This window comes from Branchiostoma lanceolatum, chromosome 9, assembly GCF_035083965.1.
Source record: "Branchiostoma lanceolatum isolate klBraLanc5 chromosome 9, klBraLanc5.hap2, whole genome shotgun sequence".
In the NCBI taxonomy this organism is placed as follows: domain Eukaryota; kingdom Metazoa; phylum Chordata; class Leptocardii; order Amphioxiformes; family Branchiostomatidae; genus Branchiostoma; species Branchiostoma lanceolatum.
The window spans coordinates 3,945,597-3,964,258 of NC_089730.1; the positions used below are offsets into that span (position 1 = coordinate 3,945,597).

The 18,662-nt window shown below is 40.5% G+C and overlaps 3 protein-coding genes across 3 annotated transcripts; 2 read left to right on the forward strand and 1 right to left on the reverse strand.

Annotated features, from left to right (window-relative positions):
* Window positions 1-6,442: 6,442 nt before the first annotated feature.
* On the reverse strand, window positions 6,443-7,747 carry LOC136442020 (bifunctional peptidase and (3S)-lysyl hydroxylase Jmjd7-like). Its single transcript, XM_066438609.1, has one exon. The coding sequence runs from the start codon at window positions 7,745-7,747 to the stop codon at window positions 6,443-6,445; it is 1,305 nt and encodes a 434-aa protein (XP_066294706.1).
* A 2,896-nt stretch (window positions 7,748-10,643) lies between these two features.
* On the forward strand, window positions 10,644-13,832 carry LOC136442021 (beta-1,4 N-acetylgalactosaminyltransferase 1-like). Its single transcript, XM_066438610.1, has 4 exons — window positions 10,644-10,804; window positions 11,512-11,637; window positions 12,123-12,229; window positions 13,708-13,832. Exons 1-4 carry the CDS (start codon window positions 10,644-10,646, stop codon window positions 13,830-13,832), a joined length of 519 nt encoding a protein of 172 aa, XP_066294707.1.
* Window positions 12,663-17,361, forward strand: LOC136441421 (beta-1,4 N-acetylgalactosaminyltransferase 1-like). The gene is made up of 6 exons (XM_066437704.1): window positions 12,663-12,730; window positions 13,117-13,297; window positions 13,708-13,794; window positions 14,683-14,870; window positions 16,357-16,497; window positions 16,853-17,361. Exons 4-6 carry the CDS (start codon window positions 14,856-14,858, stop codon window positions 17,162-17,164), a joined length of 468 nt encoding a protein of 155 aa, XP_066293801.1. The 5' UTR covers window positions 12,663-12,730; window positions 13,117-13,297; window positions 13,708-13,794; window positions 14,683-14,855; the 3' UTR covers window positions 17,165-17,361.
* The last annotated feature ends 1,301 nt before the right edge of the window (window positions 17,362-18,662 follow it).

Here is an 18,662-nt window from a genome sequence, read left to right on the forward strand (position 1 = left end):
TGCCAGGCAGAGTAGATATTAGAGCACACGTAGATTAGTCTACGGTAGCTACCCACACACGATAGTTGAGATTACTTTATATGTTCTCTTTAAAATCACGGTGACGTCTCACTCAAATTTAAAAACTGATATTAGCGCCACCACTAAACATATATAACAATATAAGTAAGCTTAGATAAATGAAAATGGTGACGAACTATGACAAACTGATGGATGCAAACAATACCGAATAAGAATATCAATATATTTCCAGTTGGAGCGATAATTCATGTGCGAGTCGATTGCATGGTCTACTGTAATTGCACACACACAAAGTAATATATACATGTCTATTTCAGGAAGCACTGTATAAAAACTACCAAAAATCTATCTTCTAAGTTAAGAAAACATTTTTAGCATGATGTTATCCAATAAGATTTTTTCCTACAAAAATAAGAAAATTTCCTTTTTCAGTCTTGCCATAAGATTTGTTTTTTTTTTGTATTGTCACATGTAGTATTCTTACAGATTCTTTTCCTCAATTTTTTTGGTGAAAATTTGATTCTACTGGAATAATTTTTTTGAACTTCCTTGGTTTCAGAAAAAATCGATGCAATTATTGTTTGCGTATAGAACAGGGATTCTTGTTTGTGCTTTGAACAGGTATTCCTTTATACAGGATGATATTCTTGCTGACAAAAAAATTATTTGTAGAAGGAAAAACAAGAAAAATAAGAAAAACAATTCTGTAGCTATACAGTACATGTCTATTTCAGGTAGCAAGTTACAAAGTTGCCTGTGTAAGATGAAGTTTTGCAAAGTATCTGCATAATTAACGACTACGAAATTCAGCTTCGTGTCGTATAAGATGAAACATGGACTTTTGACTTAATCATATCTGACAGAAAAGTTACGTGAGAAGAGATTGCCATAGCGGTCATCAAATACCTCTCGCGCAATCTCAAGGAGAGGCATGTAGACAATCAAGCTTCCTTGTTATTCTGCGCATGCGTGCATCATCACACATCATATAGCACATCAGCAGTCGCTTCTTCCTCACAGGCCTGGGTTTGTACTGTTGAAAGGTATGTAAGTCATCAAAGTAATACGTAATTGAAGTTCTATACGTTACTACGAAAACAGCAGATGTGTAAAAAAACAAACGTTACTGTCGTCGAAGCCTAATGCTACCCATGGTAAATTCCAAGAAAGTGGTTTTATTTAGTTTTCAAAACAGAGAAACTGGCATTTGTACTACAGATAGACCTTGTATAGTACGCTTCATAGAGGACCTCATTTAACGCTCGTTCTCATTTAAATGTACACATTTTGTAACTTCCGTTACCCTTTGAAATAAGACGTTTCTGACATTAAGATATGCCACATATAAGGTTCCAAACTGTCGTTTTTAAAAGCAAAAAAAATCCTAAGTCGTCTTAAAAATGACAATTTGTGACTATATATGTGTGGCAAATCTTGATGTCAAAAACGTCCTACTTTAAACGGTAACGGAAGTTACAAAATGTGTACATTTAAATGAAAACGAGCTTTAAGAGATACTAGACCTGCATGGATTTACAGATATGTTCTGTGTTGCATCTTAACCAACCTTACAAAGTCGGGTCAAATATTTATCTTTTGGTGCTTAGTTCTGTCCATTAGTAATACCAGCAGACCCCATGTTTGTCAGTTTGCGATATCTCAATTTTTTTCTCGCGTCTAGGTATATACGGAAACTTCTGGTAAAGACATCTAATCCGGACCAAGACGTATATAAGGTTGTGTCTTCGTCAGGTGAGACCCAAACTCACGTGTCCAGCCGCCACCAGAAACAGCTGTCGGTCCAAAAACTCGTGTGGACAGTCGTAAAAATCGTGTTCTTTCTCAGTCTGGCTGGCATAGATACTAAGAAAATCTGACCTATGCAACATTTGGCAAAAAAAGTTAAGTATAGTATTGTAGTTGCATTGAACTATTGTGGGTAAAGGTACACAATGATTCAAACCCATATGCCTTGTTAAAACTAATAAGATTAGTCTGGAATAGTCTTTTCTGCATAACTTGCCACTGTTAGCAGGATGGGGTGCCAAGGAAGACCTGCAAGATGTCCAAACGTGTTAGTCGTTTTAGCTTTGATTATTGTTCCTCTAAACCAAGCTCAAATAAAATCTTGGACAGGAATTACCACACTGCTAATTCGAGGATGTCAGCTTAAAGATTTGTGCAACATGCCTCGATTATACTGTGTCAATAAAGGTTTAAAGAGTGCTCCCAAATATTTGTATTGGAAATTGGTCGAGATTCATCTTCCAAATAACTCCTTAAACACGTTTCCCTGCTTGACCCTGCCCTTTTTGAAGAAGATGAACTTAAGGAACAACAGCTTAACTTACTTCCCATGGTACTGTCTGAAGAACATGCCAAAGTTAGTTGATTTGGATTTGTCACATAATCAGCTCTTCTGCGTCAGCCTTTATCCTGTAAAGTACTTCCTTCCCAACTTGAAAAGGGTTGACATTTCTTACAATAAGCTAAAGACATTGTCTTCGTGTGATCTAGGGTATAACGCGTATGTACCAAATGGATATGATATTCTATACAAACCTATCATAACGGGTAACCCTTTTCACTGTGACTGCAACATAGCTTGGGCTATTCATATCGCCGTATTTTCGGAAACGTGCCGAAAAGAAACATCACCAAGATGTGTAGATTTCCTCAGGGGAAACGAGATTGCATTCGCTATGTATAACAACCAGTCTTTGCTCCGCTGTAAAACACCTCCTACAGTAGAAAACGTAGAGTTCCACATGCTAAATGAATACATCTCAGGATGTTATGCAGTCTGGGGTCCGTCAGGCAAAAATAGTAAAATCTACCAAAGTGAAACCTGTGATCCCAATAGCTCCTGTCCCACAAAACGTCAAGACCTTCGTCCGTCTGACGTCACAACTTTGTCCTTGCTGCCACTTGCATTCAGTAGTTCAGAAGCACGGAGTGAGGAACCGAAACTTCAGCAGACTGAGATAAATGATTTATCACTAAACGTTTCTAAAGGTGTCTTGTCAAAAACTAGAGCATTCAATACGGTGACAGACTTGAAAGAAGGGTGTGTTTCCCACTCTAAACCCATGACAGAGACGTCCTCTTCTCAAACCGTTGCCATGGCATCAGGCTGGGTGGTGACTGGATCAGTAGTTGGAGTGATAGCTATCCTCTGTGGTGTAGGGGTAGTTGTTTTTTGTGCATATGTCAGGAAGCACCCTGATATCACTAATGCCTCACTTGGTCAGGTAAATAACATGGCGGCTGACCAAGTTGAAAACAATGTATTTTATCATCAAACTACCACCAGTCAGAACACCCAGGCTGATGATCAGGAAGATTACAGAAATGGTCCGGAAAGAGAAGGAGATTCCTGCATGTGCGAAACCATGTCCGGGACAATTGAACCGTATGACCGGTCGTCTTATATCTTTCACGTACCTCAATATCATATTAGAGAAGTTGAAACTGCAGGTAAAACCAGCTTTAAGAAAGAAGAAGATCCTAAGACTTTAATTAGCGTAGGCACACAGAACTGTCAACAGGCATGTCCCAATGGTGAAGGTTTCAATGAAAATGGAATTGATGATGTAAAGCAGTGGTTTGACAAAATTATGACCTCTGGCCTTTAAGATATGTTGACTTTGTGGCTAATCGAGGTAAACAATTTTTTCTGATTTTTAATTATTTCTTTAGCATTTGTGCGAGATGATGCAATGTTGTTGTCTTCTGCCATAGACAAATGGTATCATCGAACAATATTATGTAAATTCTATGAAATTTTCCGCAATTGTTAATGATTCTATGTGAAATCAGAAGTTTATTGCAAATACTACAGTGTCTTGCGAGTAACACGATTATGATTGATTTACAGCACGGTTTATATTCCCCTGAAACCCCCATTTTATTAGGATCTTACCCAAAACAACACGACAGAAATCCTGCAATGTTGAGAGGATGCCGTGCTGACATACGCAGGTCTTTTATAAATATGTCAAACTACTTAATAATGTGTGAAGTATCAAATATATAACTATTTATATATTCAAGTCACTGTGGCATTTAAGCAGAATACGGCATGTTCATATTATGAAATTTTCAAAAAATATCACTTGTTCATAATAGTGCAATGAACTCTTTGTGTCACTGGTAGTGATTGTATTCCTCTTCAATGAAACATGTCATGAGCATTTATGTAATATGATAGTCTGATAAAGGTGCGTGGCCATACATCTTCCGCATCGAGATGTACACAACACCATGAAGATGTTTATTATTGTAGAATGATAATAATAATAATAATAATAATAATAATAATAATAATAATAATAATAATAATAATAATAATAATAATAACAATAATAACAATAATAAGAAGAAGAATAAGAATAACGATGATGATGGATGATGATGATGATGATGATGATGATGATGATGATGATGATGATGATGATGATGATGATGATGATGATGATGATGATGATGATGATGATGATGATGATGATGATGATGATGATGATATTTTGTAGAATTGTGAGAGAAACATTCATATTACAAATTAGTAAGACCTCTCCATAGCGGGTTTAAGTTATTCATGTATGGTATACGTAAGCACCATTTGATTTGTAAAGTATCAGTATTTATTCTTTATCTATGACTTTACTGATCTAACTACTTTTCGACATAACATTGTACCTTCGTAGATACACTGTTTAATCAAAGTTGTGCACTGCATATGTAACACCGAGCACTGTTTGACCTTAAGCGTCCGCTGCATTTTTGCGACTACTACTTGGGAATGGTATTCGAAAGAAAATATCGGTGATTGAATTGGTCTACTGGTCTGTCTGGCTACCTTTTGACGTGATACTATATCTTCCTCACAGGCACGTACATGGCTACGTTTGTCCTGTTTAACCCTCAAACACCCGAGTGGGGTCATTTTTGACCCCAGGCTTGGATTTTGACGTGCTATTTGAACATGTTTGATCTGAAAAAAATTCCTTCCCTGACTTTGTCAGTAGACATCTTTTCTGACCTCTCACAATTTTCTAGGGAGTTGGGCACAATACTGTTGACGTTATATAGGAAAGTCTGTGATGAGTCCGCTGGGGTCATTTTTGACCCCAGCAAAAATAATGTGCTGTTTTTGGGACCTGCCCTCTTTAACTCCTGAACTACAAAATGTATGACCACCAAATTTTCAGAGGATGATGCACATATGAATTAGCATTATAACCATAACAAATATCATGTTATAATGATGTAATGACGTCATGATAACGTAATTTTATAGGATTATATCCGCCATCTTGGATTTTGACGGATGACGTCATCAAATCAGCATAAAATATCAATGTTGAATCATAAAAATTTTATTGGATTACATAAGATCATAAAAATGTAAGAAAATACATTTTGCGTACGAACAAAGCCTCGAAACGTCATTGTTTGAACTAAAATAAGCAGAGTTTGTAAAATATGCCTGTCAAAAACCCGTTACCATGGCAACACGAAAAACGATGAGCTTACTTTATCAATTCGAAATTTTTGTTAAGGACAGTTTATGAAAAGCCACCTACCCTAGTTTGGTGGCTCTCGCGTAAGCCGTTCATTAGTGATGGCAACATGAATTTTGCATGGGCCTCAAAAATCCCCTCCCGGTCTAAATAGGTTTGATTCAAGAAGTTGTCCATCTGATCTTTTTGCATAAATTATTATAATGACCGGGATTTATTCACATCTAAAGATGCCAAAACATTCCTCTTACATTGATGAAGCAATGTATGGATAACAATCGGCAAAAAAGTGAACAGGGAGATTTTACCGAACAAAACATTTTGGGGTCATTTTGACCCCGCTCAGTCATTTTAGTCGCAAAAATTGGTTCGGGTGTTTGAGGGTTAAGATACCACCTTTCCAATGTAAAACAATTTCAATACATTAATGGACTAATACTGCACATAATTGACAGTTACTGCTTGTACTTTGTATTTTTGTACAGAATTACAATTAAGTTTTATTTCAAAAAAACTGAATTAAAAACCCCTCAGATCATACATAGACTAGTGAATAGTAAACTTATCAGTTGTTAAGTAAACCCTTTTCCTGTGGCTCCCAACATATATCGCTGTATTCAGTACTTAATTGTCTGCTTTCATTTATTTGTTTCAACTATTATATTCGGATAAGGGGGAGATCACACATGAGATATTGGTCACTCTTTCTCACCCCTGTACTTTCTAACCTATTTTATTTCCAAAGTGCACATTGTGTTTTTAACTTGAGCAAAATACAACAAAATACTATCGCTGGCCTATAATACAACTGCGTGGTAAGTGTTTTGATTTTAGAAAGATTTCGTAGATCAGAAAAGGTTAGATAATTCAGATAACGCCATAATGTTATCATGTGTGTGTCACAGCTCATCACGTGATCCCATGTTCTCTCCAATAGGCCCGTGCGCAGGTTCTATCAAACGTGTAACAAGTTTTAGCGTTTCAATGTCCAACCCTCGCAGCTCTTCTTCAGTTAAGTACCCTTTCTGATCTTTGTCCATGAGGGAAAACACTTTTCTAACATATTCCATGTCCTCTTCTCCTAACTGCTCGTCTTCTTCTTCATCCAGTATGTTGTACGCGTAAATGATCGAGAGAACCTCAGGCGTAAACTTGTCGAGTTCCTCGTCTTCCATTTCGTTCAGAAGGATGTTCCTCATCGTCTCCACGTTTATGTACCCCATGTCGATGACCTTGTCTCCCTTCTTGTACGTCCACTGTAGCCTGACGTCACTCAGTGCCGTGTATTTGTCGATGTCTCTTGTGGCACACTCTGAGTCGTTAAACTCACGGAAGGGGTCCCACATGATGGTGGCGGCCACGCTGCGCCCGTACGACCTGACTTGGTGGAAATAACGCGACGGAATGAAGATACAGTCTCCGGGTTGGAGGGTGGCCCAGGTCCAGGGAACTTCTGACACTTCTGGATTTTTCACGAGGTCGACTTTATCCACATTCATGTGAGTGAAACCGGATCCGGTCTTTTTGTTGTCCGCCAAGTCCAGCTTATCTCCGTACTTGTTGGGGATCATGATGAAGTCTTTCCGCCCAGAGATCAGACAGTGGAGGTTGTGGTCGGCGTCATAGTGTAGAACCGACCTCGTCCCACCGGACGATAACCACAGGTTCGACTCTAGGATGCTATCCTTAAAATTCCCACAGAGAAGCGAGCGAGGCACCTGCATTTCGGCTCTCATAGGGTCGGGCAGCAAAGACACCACGTACCATTGCTTGTGGTGGTAGTTGTCTAGGAATTCGCTCAGGGGCATCCTCAGGCGGACAGGATTCATACGATCTTCGATCTTCTTCTCGACCAGGACGTCCAAGTCTCCATACTTCTCCCTGATGTACTCATCACTCTGCCAGTTGGTGACAGCAGGGGCCTTGGCGATCGCTGGTCTGTACACAAGAGGTACGTAGGGGTCCCTTGCGTGCTGCTCCCAGAACTCTGTCGGAGCCAGCGGCTGTGTGTACTCCTTAACGGGCCCTTCTGGTTCTCTCTGGTAGCCCAGCGGTAACAAATGGCCGACTGGGAGGCCAGAGTCGCTCGGTTGGAGGGTGGGGGGAAACGGAACGTCATCGTTTCCCACGTCCTTAGCAAAAATAGCGTCCACGCACAACACGGAAATGAAAGTCCAAAACAGCACGGGCTTGATCGGGGACATCTCGGCAGCACAAGTTAGCAGGTGGTCTGATTACAGACGTCTTGGTGGTTCGTTTTCAGACACGTTTTCAGAGCTGTGACCAGTTGGGTGTGATCAGTTTTTTCCGGGTCTTGTTCAGATCCTGTAGGCGTTGTTAGCGTATTTTTCCTCTGTTCACGCGGTTCTCTATCGTCCTGGTTTACCGACCGATTCAACTCGCCTATGTATCAGTCCGAACGTGTAAAAACAACTGAAGTACGGGATATATCCTTACAGACAGCAGCCCGGTCAGATCGCTTTACCGTTGCAGATTGGTGACGGTGATGTCTGACACAGTAGCGAGAAAAGTAGTCTGCAATAATGTTGTAGCACCTGTTCGACAGGTCGACCTCACCTGTTCGACAGGTCGACCTCACCTGTTCGTACCCATCATTCCCACTTCCGGTATCAGGTGAAAAGGCTACCAAAAGAATTGCTTGAGGTAGCAGAACACAGTATTTCGACTATTTTAAATTGGGTCAGGTGTAGAGAAGTAGAAGGAATACTACTTCGGGATCAAGTGAGCACAGACACACAAGATTTGCCGTGGCCCAGGAACGATTTTTATTTCGCACTCACATCCTCTCTCCTCTATTTCTGTCGTCCAACTGTGTTGTCTTGCCTATTGTCTGTCCCTTTTCATCTGTCTGGGACTCCTTATCTAATCCAGGATCTTTACCAGATTTGACAGGTCAATTAATTATGTGACAGTTTTTCAAGGAGGGTCATCATTTCAAATGTTTCTGTCTTATATTGTCAGCCGTGACTTCACCTGTATCTGTCTTATCTTGTCTGCACTTCACATGTTTCTTTTACCTCCCAGGGGGAGTTGACAGTGTTTCTAAGAAATCCGGGTTGATTAATCTATTCATAACTTATGGGGCACGTATGTGCCACATTGCGAACTAAAGTATATGTACGCTATGTTACACAGGCGGAAGTCGACGAAACTGCAACCGACTCACCTCGACAGTCAGCTTATTTATACGCCGACTGAACAAACCTTACATTGAGATTTCATTCATAATTTCACGGAATTATCTGCCCGCTAATCATTTTATCATTCATACGATTTTAACGCCAACTTATAATACTAACATAGATCCATGTTAAGGCCTCGCTAGCTCACACGTAAACACAGTACTAGTAGTTTATGAAGCGTTTAGTATTTTTATTGCACCATTTTTTACCGCGACATCATAGACTCCGGGTGTCGCAGGGTATCAGCTGGCAGACTATCTTAGGGTCATCCGGAGCCAGAAATATTCCGCAGGTCTTCAAATTAAGTCGAGATATCGGGAGAACAGTCCGAGATCGGTGACACACCACATTGAAGTTATCAAGGTAAACAGTCGACAATGCCGTATTTTGGGCCATTAGAAGCAAAGACATCGGAGGATTTGACGTCTTTTAGAGTGATTGGGTGTCCAGAACAACGTAACATACTCTGGAACCGATATTATATGCCAACGTTATTACATCACTCTGCTTCCGCTAAAATATCGACTACAGTTTTCTCTGAAACATTGAAATCAGAAAATGCAATTATTGGAGGCGGTCTATCCAGTCAAGTCTTTGTAGTGATCTGTGAGAAAAGTGAAGAAAGGAAAGTCCTTTACGTAAGTATGGAACACTTTAAAGAGCTTTTTTACGGGATTAACGAAAAGCAAAGCCCCTTGGAGTCAAACTCCTTGAGATACATATCTACAACTGAATAAATAGAACACACTTACAGTGACAGGCGGCAAATATGTATTGCGTTTAATTGATAGCTTGTCGTTTGCACTGCACGAAAAGGCGTCAGATCCTGACAGATACCAATTTTCTTCTTTTTTTTGGGGGGGGGGTGGGGTGGGGGATTAACGTATCCAAACTTCGGACAGTGATCCGGAAGCTAAGGTCAAGCAGAATACGGAAATATAGATTTTCGACAGATACGGGGCCGTACGCTGCACGGAGATTGATAAATCGCAAGACCCTGATAAGCGAGAGTCGGTCTTTCTTTCTTTCTCCGTCATGAGTATCTTTTGTTCTGTTGTCGTTCAGTGAAACTTGACACCAGTTGCAAGCACCTTTAAGCAGGTCATCTTGGAGCTATCTAGGTCATACAAGTCCGTCCTTCTGGACACCTATAGGCACCGAAAACTTAACAAGTGCGATCAGCTGTCGTTTGATGACATCATTCTCCTGCAAACGCGGGAAGCAGCCTCGATGAAAGCCTTCAATCGAGGGAATTGCTGTTTATCCAAAGGATCTCTGATAAGACAGTGTTTATAATGGTTCGTAGTTTAACACGCCTGCGAATCAGAAAATATAAGCCAAAATCAGGTTCTGCTACGGGCTTTTTTAGTCTTATATAAAATCTACTGTGGGCTTATACATTTTTCTAAATAGCTGCAGTTTTTCAGGTGGCTTGAAATTGCATGGTTCAGGCTTAACTTGAGGCTGGTCAAAGGTGGTGTTTACATGTTATAGTTATTAGTTTTTATTCAATATTTTGTTTCATCACATTCAGCTATTTTCATTAATCTTTTGTCTTACAAAGAAACATGGGAAGAACCCTCATAGACAATATTTGTCTATCTTCCAAAACACAACCCAAATGTATTTAACTTTTGTGCGAAATAAAGAAGAAGAAGAAATTGACAATCAGAGAACAGCGTGGCTCCCAAAGCCCAAGTCGAAAGCCCTCCAATATAGGCTAAGAAAGAAAGCGTCCTTCTGTCTAGGAGCCTATTTCCTAGACTAAGTAGGAACCCGGATGTAAGTTTTACTTCGTTCCACAGACGCAGGAGAAAGTCGTGACGCTGTCTGTCTTCCGCATTCTGTAAAAATGAGTTTATGGGATCTTTTGAGGGGGAAACGAATAGCTCAAAGTATGCTGAAGAAAGTGTGCCTATGTCTGGGATTCGCTTTGGTCAATGTGACGCTGTATTTAATGGTGTCGGATTCAACACATAGCGCCGAGGGAGCTTCGCGGTGGAAGAAACAGCTGACAAAAGAAGACATCCCTGTTACGTGGATCAACGAGACAGCGAGGTGAGTTTCTTTTTGTTTTACTGACTTGCTGCAAAAATTTCACGATTTCTCGATAAATCAAGACTGTCCAAGAGGACCTCTTAGTTAATTAGGAGACCGATAATATCTGGTCTTTGTGGACAGGTGGTCACTACATGGACAGGATTCGTATTGCCTATGTCAATGGGGAAAAGTATCTAAGAGACCACCAAAAAAGAGTAGCATTGACCAGGTGGTCCTTATGTAGAGGTTGCCACCTATACAGGTTTGACTGAACATTTATATCATTGGTCAGGTGGTCCTTACGTAGAAGTGTTAACTAGTAGAGGTTTGACTGTATATAATTGACCAGGTGGTCCTTATGTAGAGGTTGCCACTTGTACATGGTTTGGCTGTAGCTTAAAATGGCTTTATAGGGGCAATGATGTCCGGACGTCCATAAAATATCCGAAGAACTGTTTCAACAACATAAGAATTTCCCACCGACGTGTTTTTTTTCCTGGGTGCGTCCACCTAGCCTCCATAGCAGGGCCTAATAGTTACGGGCTGGTGGTCTATATAGTACGAGAAGAAGTCATCAGCAATACGTGTATTATAAGCCCCTATTGAGGCCCAGAGAGCCTGCTATGGAGGCTAGCGCCTTGTGTACTGTCTGAGCCAAGTCTGCCTTACTCTGATCTTAATCTAAGGAATGTGTTGACAAAAACTCTACCTCCGTTTCACACCAGACTGCTTGACCCAGGCCCCTGCGTCTGCGAAGAAAAGTCGCTTTCTTTCACCAAGGCCATGGCTAAAGACGAGAAGGAAGACCTAAAGAAGCGAAGGAAGAAAGAACTGGAGAAATTTCGCGACAGGTTAGAAGCTTACCGTACGGGGCACCTCGGTTGGAGTTGCACTTGTCTTTCGGAAGGGACGTAAAATGGTGTCCGAGAAGCAACCCTTTCTTTCACATAATCCCATGCTACGGAAACAGTAAGGAAACTTGTTGACCTATGTGCAACTAGGCGCTACAAGGTAAACAACGTTTAACATTTGAATAAAACACTGAGTTTGTCGTCTGAGTAAATATTTCAGCCAAATATTTATTGGTAAAAATTGTCAACAACAAACAACAACAAATCTCAACGATGCTGCTGTAAATTGAAATACTTTGGCGATGGTTTTATTTCGCGGTAAGAGGAAAAACGCGTTTTGGCGGTGCTTTAAATTCGCGGTTTTTCTAGCACAGTAGAAACACATACCCGCGGTGTCATGGATTCGCGGTGAACAGTTCACCGCAAAAGCCGCGAACACATGGCGAAAGTTTCATGAATTATCTGCACATACCCTCTACTAACAGAGTGTCGAGGATGTCTGACCCCCTGTTGCTGGTGAGGGGACACTGTCCGCTGAGTTATCCCACCATGGGGCTACAAGTCGTGCCGGGAGAAGCTATCGGCATTCCGGGTAAGTTTTGATTTTTACATGTAAACAGAAAAATAACGTTCACAAGTTTGTTTGTTTTTTTTAAGATAAAGGGAGGTGTGAAGCATAGTGTTGAAATTTGTTGCCTTTTGGGGTCAATTTGAGAAGAATAAAAATACTCTTTTTTACGCAACCAAGAGGTTTATCTATGACCTTCTTCAAGGCTGTTATGACTGGTTCACATAGCATTGCAGCAAAGGGGTCGCTGCTTATAAATGATAATAAGATGCATTTCCAAACGCAAAGTATTTACATATGTACACTCACAGGGGATGACATCACTATGCGGTCCCAAACGTACAGATGTGTAGCACGTACACAACTATCCATACAAAAACAAGAGCCTTGCGATGCAAATAAAGAGAAATTTCAATTATCCTTTAATCGTGCATATTATTAGCCGTTGGTTAGTAACATAAACGTTCCACAAAATCTTTTACAGGACTTTCAGTCGAAGACACCGTTTTAAGAGAACAATATAAGGTTAGAGTTTCCCTTCCATGGCCCCTATTCCACAACACTGTAATTGCACTTCTTCCTCGCTCGATGCAATCTGAACAGGATTTGTGTAACTCTTGATTTCATAATTAGAATATTATTCAAGTGTAAAAGGATGATTAAAATGACAACAATACACCAAAACGTAAAAAAAAAAGGTTTTTTTTTATAAAATTTGTATAGCAATCTGTAAAATTTTACGTCGCAGTCTGAGCGCAGTGAGGTTGCCGTCCTTGTTGAATGGGGGATGTAAGAAATATATCCTAGATAGGAAGATAGATATAATGTGTAAGTCATTTATTGTATATTTGTCACGACCACATAAATACAACCAAGATTGCTATATATAACAAGACGAATTTTTTTCGCAGGTGAAATTTTCGGCAGAGTTCGGAGTTCTCGATATCGCGGCGGAAGTTGCCGAAGTTGACACGAGCGGACGAAATACCAGGTCGTTAAAGATCGTGAGCTCGTCTCTGCTTCATCTGAACCGGCAACTGGACTTCCTAGTCTACATTAACACAGAACCTGAAGTAGGAAAACTCGATTTGGGTAAATCTCCTTTTTTTATCTTATGGATCTACATTCATCGAGTAATCTTTCTTAGCAAAAGTCTGTGGTCCTCAGTACACATTGTACGCATGCTTTTAATCGATACAAAAGCAAGAGCCCAAATGCAAAAGACGGTACTTATAAGCCAAGTATCGATACATCACTGTCTAAATCGATAGTGAAAACGGAACAACGAAAACCTTCTCACACAAAATACTACAAGTGGTAGGATTAACTAAGGTTTCATAAGATTCCAAGATAAGATTAACTATACATTGCTATTTGAGTAAGAAAATATGTTGATTTGGTATAAACCCAATAGATTACATTATTCATTAATTCATAACTACTGTAAACAAAAGATTTTGGAAAAATCAAAACGAAGAGGTATTTTTTTCTCCCACAAAAAGTCAACTTCCGGTACTTGGACCATGACGTGACCATCCCGATCAGGATCAACTTCCGGCCGGTTCCGCTCCTGTATGACCCCGGATCCGGTAAGGCTCGGGTGGGCGTTTCCTGCTGGTTGCTATGACAACCTTACTTTTTATTGTACATCTTCCATAAGTAGGCCTCAGGGTCTGTCAGTCGAGAGCATTCTTTTTTTCCAGTCTTCTCTGTCTTAGTTTAGAAGACCCGTCCTGGTCAATGCTATCTAGTTTTGTATCCTGTACTATTTTTTCTTAGTCTTCCCAGTGTCAGAAATTGTTCATATAGGGGAATACTTTTCTATCTAACCGTCTGTTGCTATGTATAGAGTGTTGGGCATATCTGCTATTGTATAGCGCCCATGGTCTAAATTTGGTCGCATTGTATGTGTATTATGAGTGTATGAATGAACTTTATTGGTCTACAATCGTACGTGGTACAATGTATGGCATTAAATTAAAGCATTTAGTTAAGTTTACTTTATATTTTTATTCAATTACAGTTTGTGTTACTTTTGTTATCTTATGTATCTAAGTTTGAATGTGGGGATTTGCCCCCCAGGGCACATTGAAAAACGCCATCACAGGCGATATGTTACCCCTGGATAAATAAAAATAAACAAACAAACAAACAAATTAAATCAATGCTACAAGGCTATTCTACAATTCTAACTACAAAATATGATCGAAACAGTATTTGGGTTACAATATAGTCATGCATGGGTAGTTCTGTCTCGTTTTTGGAATGATTTATAGAAAACAAGACCTATGTATATGGATGTAGGAGTTAGATATGACAACAATACATAGAAAATATCGCTTTGTGTACCAGATAGGCTGAAGTTTGTCTTAGTAGTAATAGTCGGATAGCATTGTTTCACCAAGACACCCCCCTCCCCACGTGACCTGGGCAGGTCGATATACTCTGACCTTGTTTCCCCGGCAACCACCTTGCAGACGACAATATCGATCGAAAGGTGACAGTTGTCACCAAGACCTTCCTGAGGTACTTCTCCGTCCGGAATCTGATCCGGAGCATCCGGAAGTTCTACCCGACCATCCGGATTGTCATCGCAGACGATAGCCGTCCGGTCGAGGATCTCCAGGGAGACAACGTGGACCATTACGTCATGCCTTTCGGTGTGGTAAGACTATAAGATGACTATATTCTACAAGCACATGGCCAGTGACAAGGAACGAAACTTAGACTCTGAGATTAACTAAATCGCGATTTCTCAGTCCCTTTTTATGATAACAGCTTCTAGAAGGTCATACATGATTTACATGTGTAAAGTGCACGTATACCAAAGGATCGGGTGCACATGGTATCTTAGCACTGCTTTAGATCAGAAAAATGACACGTTAAAGATTTATATCGAATTCTATACCATTTGCTGTTGTATTCAAGCACACTGTGGCGTATGTTCTACAGCACCTGAATAATTCAATCATGTACTCAGACAGTGTAATATATCATACAATATTCAACGGTGTAACATAACTATTTTACCTCCGTAAATAGTTTGATGAGGCTGTAATCCTTAGAAAAACAACCTTGTATTTTTTTTGGTCAACCTCAATACCGACGCCATCTTGTCGCCAGTTTACTTCAGGGCTACCTAAGTGTTTACACGATGCTACGGAATCCATACGAATTTTACGGAATATATACGATCCATTACTAAGAACACCTTGCTACGATACATGCGGTCCTTACGGAATGCATTATTGACTATCCACTACTAAGAAAAGTAAGATTCTTACAGAATTATTATGTTATGTGTTTCCCTCAAGGATCGTATGGACTCCGTAAGGATCGTATGTTTCTTATTAGTGGATCGCGTATGCATTCCATTAGCATCGTATGTTCTTTATAGTAGTTAATCGTATCCAGCGCCACGAAAAACAAAGATGGCGGGGCTGAGGGAAACAAAAACAGGCCAAAGTTCACCATTAGAGTCATGCGCAGAGGGTCCATTTTAATGCCAGACAGAAACCGCATGTACATGCTATTTAAAAGTAGCTGCAGGAGGCCTCTTTGTTGGAAATGTTGGTGTTTTTGAGCTGGAATTGACAGGTAAGGGTTGTGGCTATTTCATTTAGTTAGAAAAACAGGGTTTTAGCTGTGTTTGAAGTGTCCGGTACACTTTGAAATAGGTGTAGTTTGGGTGTGATCAGGTCTTGTGAAGGGGGGTCAAAGGTCATCTCCTGATGTTTTGATATTATTTCACCACTTTGCGCCGGTGGAAAATCGGCGAAACTCAGTAGATTGACACTTTAGAGGTCAGACTACGCTGCCAATGTGAGTTTTCCATGACCTTAACTTCAGGTAGGTGACTTTTGACAGCCCTTTCCTTATATGTCTACCATTGAAAGTATATGGGCCAGCAATTGGTAGTCTTTCCCCAACACGCTGCCTTATACAAAACCACGCTACCTTATATGGAAACGTGAATAAGTATGTCACTGTCCCTCGGCCCGTCTTGATCAATCACAGTGATTGACAGCGCTTCCGGGCACAGTTTCGGATAGTCGGCCTGTATCCCGTTCCGTGCCTGGACACGACAACCCCTGTAAAAATAAGGTTGTGCACCAAAGAAAAGTATTTTGCATTTTCCTTCCTTCCCACAGGGCTGGTTTGCTGGGCGGAACCTAGCGGTATCACAAGTGAAAACTCCCTACATGCTTTGGGTGGATGACGACTTCCTGTTCATACCGGAAACCAAGCTAGAAAAATTCGTCGATGTTCTAGACAATGCTGACATCGACATAGTAAGTTGATCGGGATACACAATTATATCAGGCGTTTTTTGTCTTTCTTTTTTAAACCAATACAATGGTTGATATCAATTACATTGATAATGGGAATTGGGAAAACTTTGGTAACTCATTCATTCCATGATCAGTAAAAATATGACTATATCTTTCATAGAAAAAAAAACACCTGAATAATTGTTAGGGATTGAACAGCAGAAATTGCTGACTATTACAGTAATTGTTTATGGACATCGAATCATAGATTCTTTTCACCATGTGCATGTAGCTAGAATCTTACGGGTTGTAGTGCATGTATATCCTGCTAGATGTCGCTGCAGACCAGGGTCCTTGATGATTGCTCTGTCCTCAGGTGTCTGGCTTAGTCGGACGGGACCGTATCAGCCTAAAGAAACTGAACATCCTGGAGGGAGACGAGGAAGGCGACTGTCTCGTCCAGACCATTGGCACATACGGGACATTGAAAGACTTCCCAGAATGCCATAGGGTGGACCGGGTCACTAACTTCTTCCTGGGTCGCACTGACAAGGTCAGAGAGGTCGGGTTCGATCCGGCGTACTCGCGATTCGCTCATACCGGTGAGAATTTCTCGTTTTCCGTAAACCATCATGTTGTTAACGGCCTCCTGTTTAGTCAAAACTTTGCCCTAGCCAGCTCATGTTAGAGCTGTAGCATATTCAGACGTTGTGGTTTATATCCTCATGTATACGATCGTTCATGATTCTAATTAATTAAGCATGCGCAAGGTCAAAGGTAAAGGCCCTGACTTGTAAACCGTTCTCGACCATTGTTTCTATGTTTATAAGGACGTCAAAATGTGTTTTTAAAAGTTGAATAAAATGCACGTGGCTTTTTTCTCAAGATCCCTCTTCGGTTTTAGATAGATAGATATAATTAATTAATCTCTTATAGTCAAGAAGTAAATTCTCAGAAGAGGCCTAAAAAATGAGAAATATAGCCCGCCCTATACACAACTAGTCATGTACCATAGAATGATAGCTAGCACTCGAGGTGCTATCGATCTATTTTAGGTACAATGTACAATGTACAATTGTCCAGGTGGGACGACATGGTTCCAGCTAAGGGCTCTTTATGCAAATTCATGCAAATTAAGTTAACATGGTCCGAATTGAAAGTCTTGTTTTCTAAAGGCTTTCAATTACTCTACTCCCCAAACAGACCCTGTTTGGACAACTGGATCAAGGGACACGGCCTAGGGGTGGACAGAGAAAGAGATATAAAGACACCCTTAAACACTACTTAAAGAAGGGTCACATTGACCCCACAAACTTTGAAGCTCTCTGCAACGATCGCAGCACCTGGCGTCAGCTGAGCTACAACAGCGTCACTACTTTTGAAGCTGAGAGGATAGCAGCCGCTGAGGCCAAGAGGAGGGCTAGAAAAGCCCGGCTCCAACAGAACTGATGAACTGAAATGACACTATGTAGATTCGCCCTACTCCTTCGAGTGGCTGTCAACACTAAAGCGGGTACCTAAATGAACTGCGCCAAAGACTCAAATCGGTGCAAAGTTATCACTTGAAAATATTTTTTTTTCTTAAATCGAAAACAATAAAAAAACAAATTGCAAGCATGACGCAAATGGGTGCAACATGGCGCAAAGCATCGCCATCACCGCAAGTCTCTTTTTGATGACTCTTGACCATATTGTACATTGGTTTTCAAGTCAGAGGCAACACTGCGATTTCCAGTAAAGTTATTGTATCTGATTTGGAGCCGAAACTGAGAATGTGACCTTCTGAGTGCCTCCAATGCTTTTGCAGAGGTCACGTATTTTAACCGTGCGTCGCAAGTGCCCGAAATGGAATATTCGCAAAGTCGCAATTAGGCGCAGTCCTGTGAGATACCCACTTTACATTTGAGAAGGAGAAACGGGTTTAACTACATCATACATGTCTAGTTGTTTCAGGTTTGCCGTGCTAGAAACTAGGTAGATATTTGTTAAAAACGTGTCAATGTCATTTTTGTGCTGTTGCACTTATGTCTAGCTTCCCTTTTTTGCATGCTTGTATCAGACCTAAAATAGAAATAGTGCATTCAGTGTATTATTTTTGTAAAGTTGTTATCAGGTTCTAACCCAGTACCAACTTCTTTAGGACAGAACTGAGCACTTCAACTAGTTTAAAGGAAAAGTAAACTCCA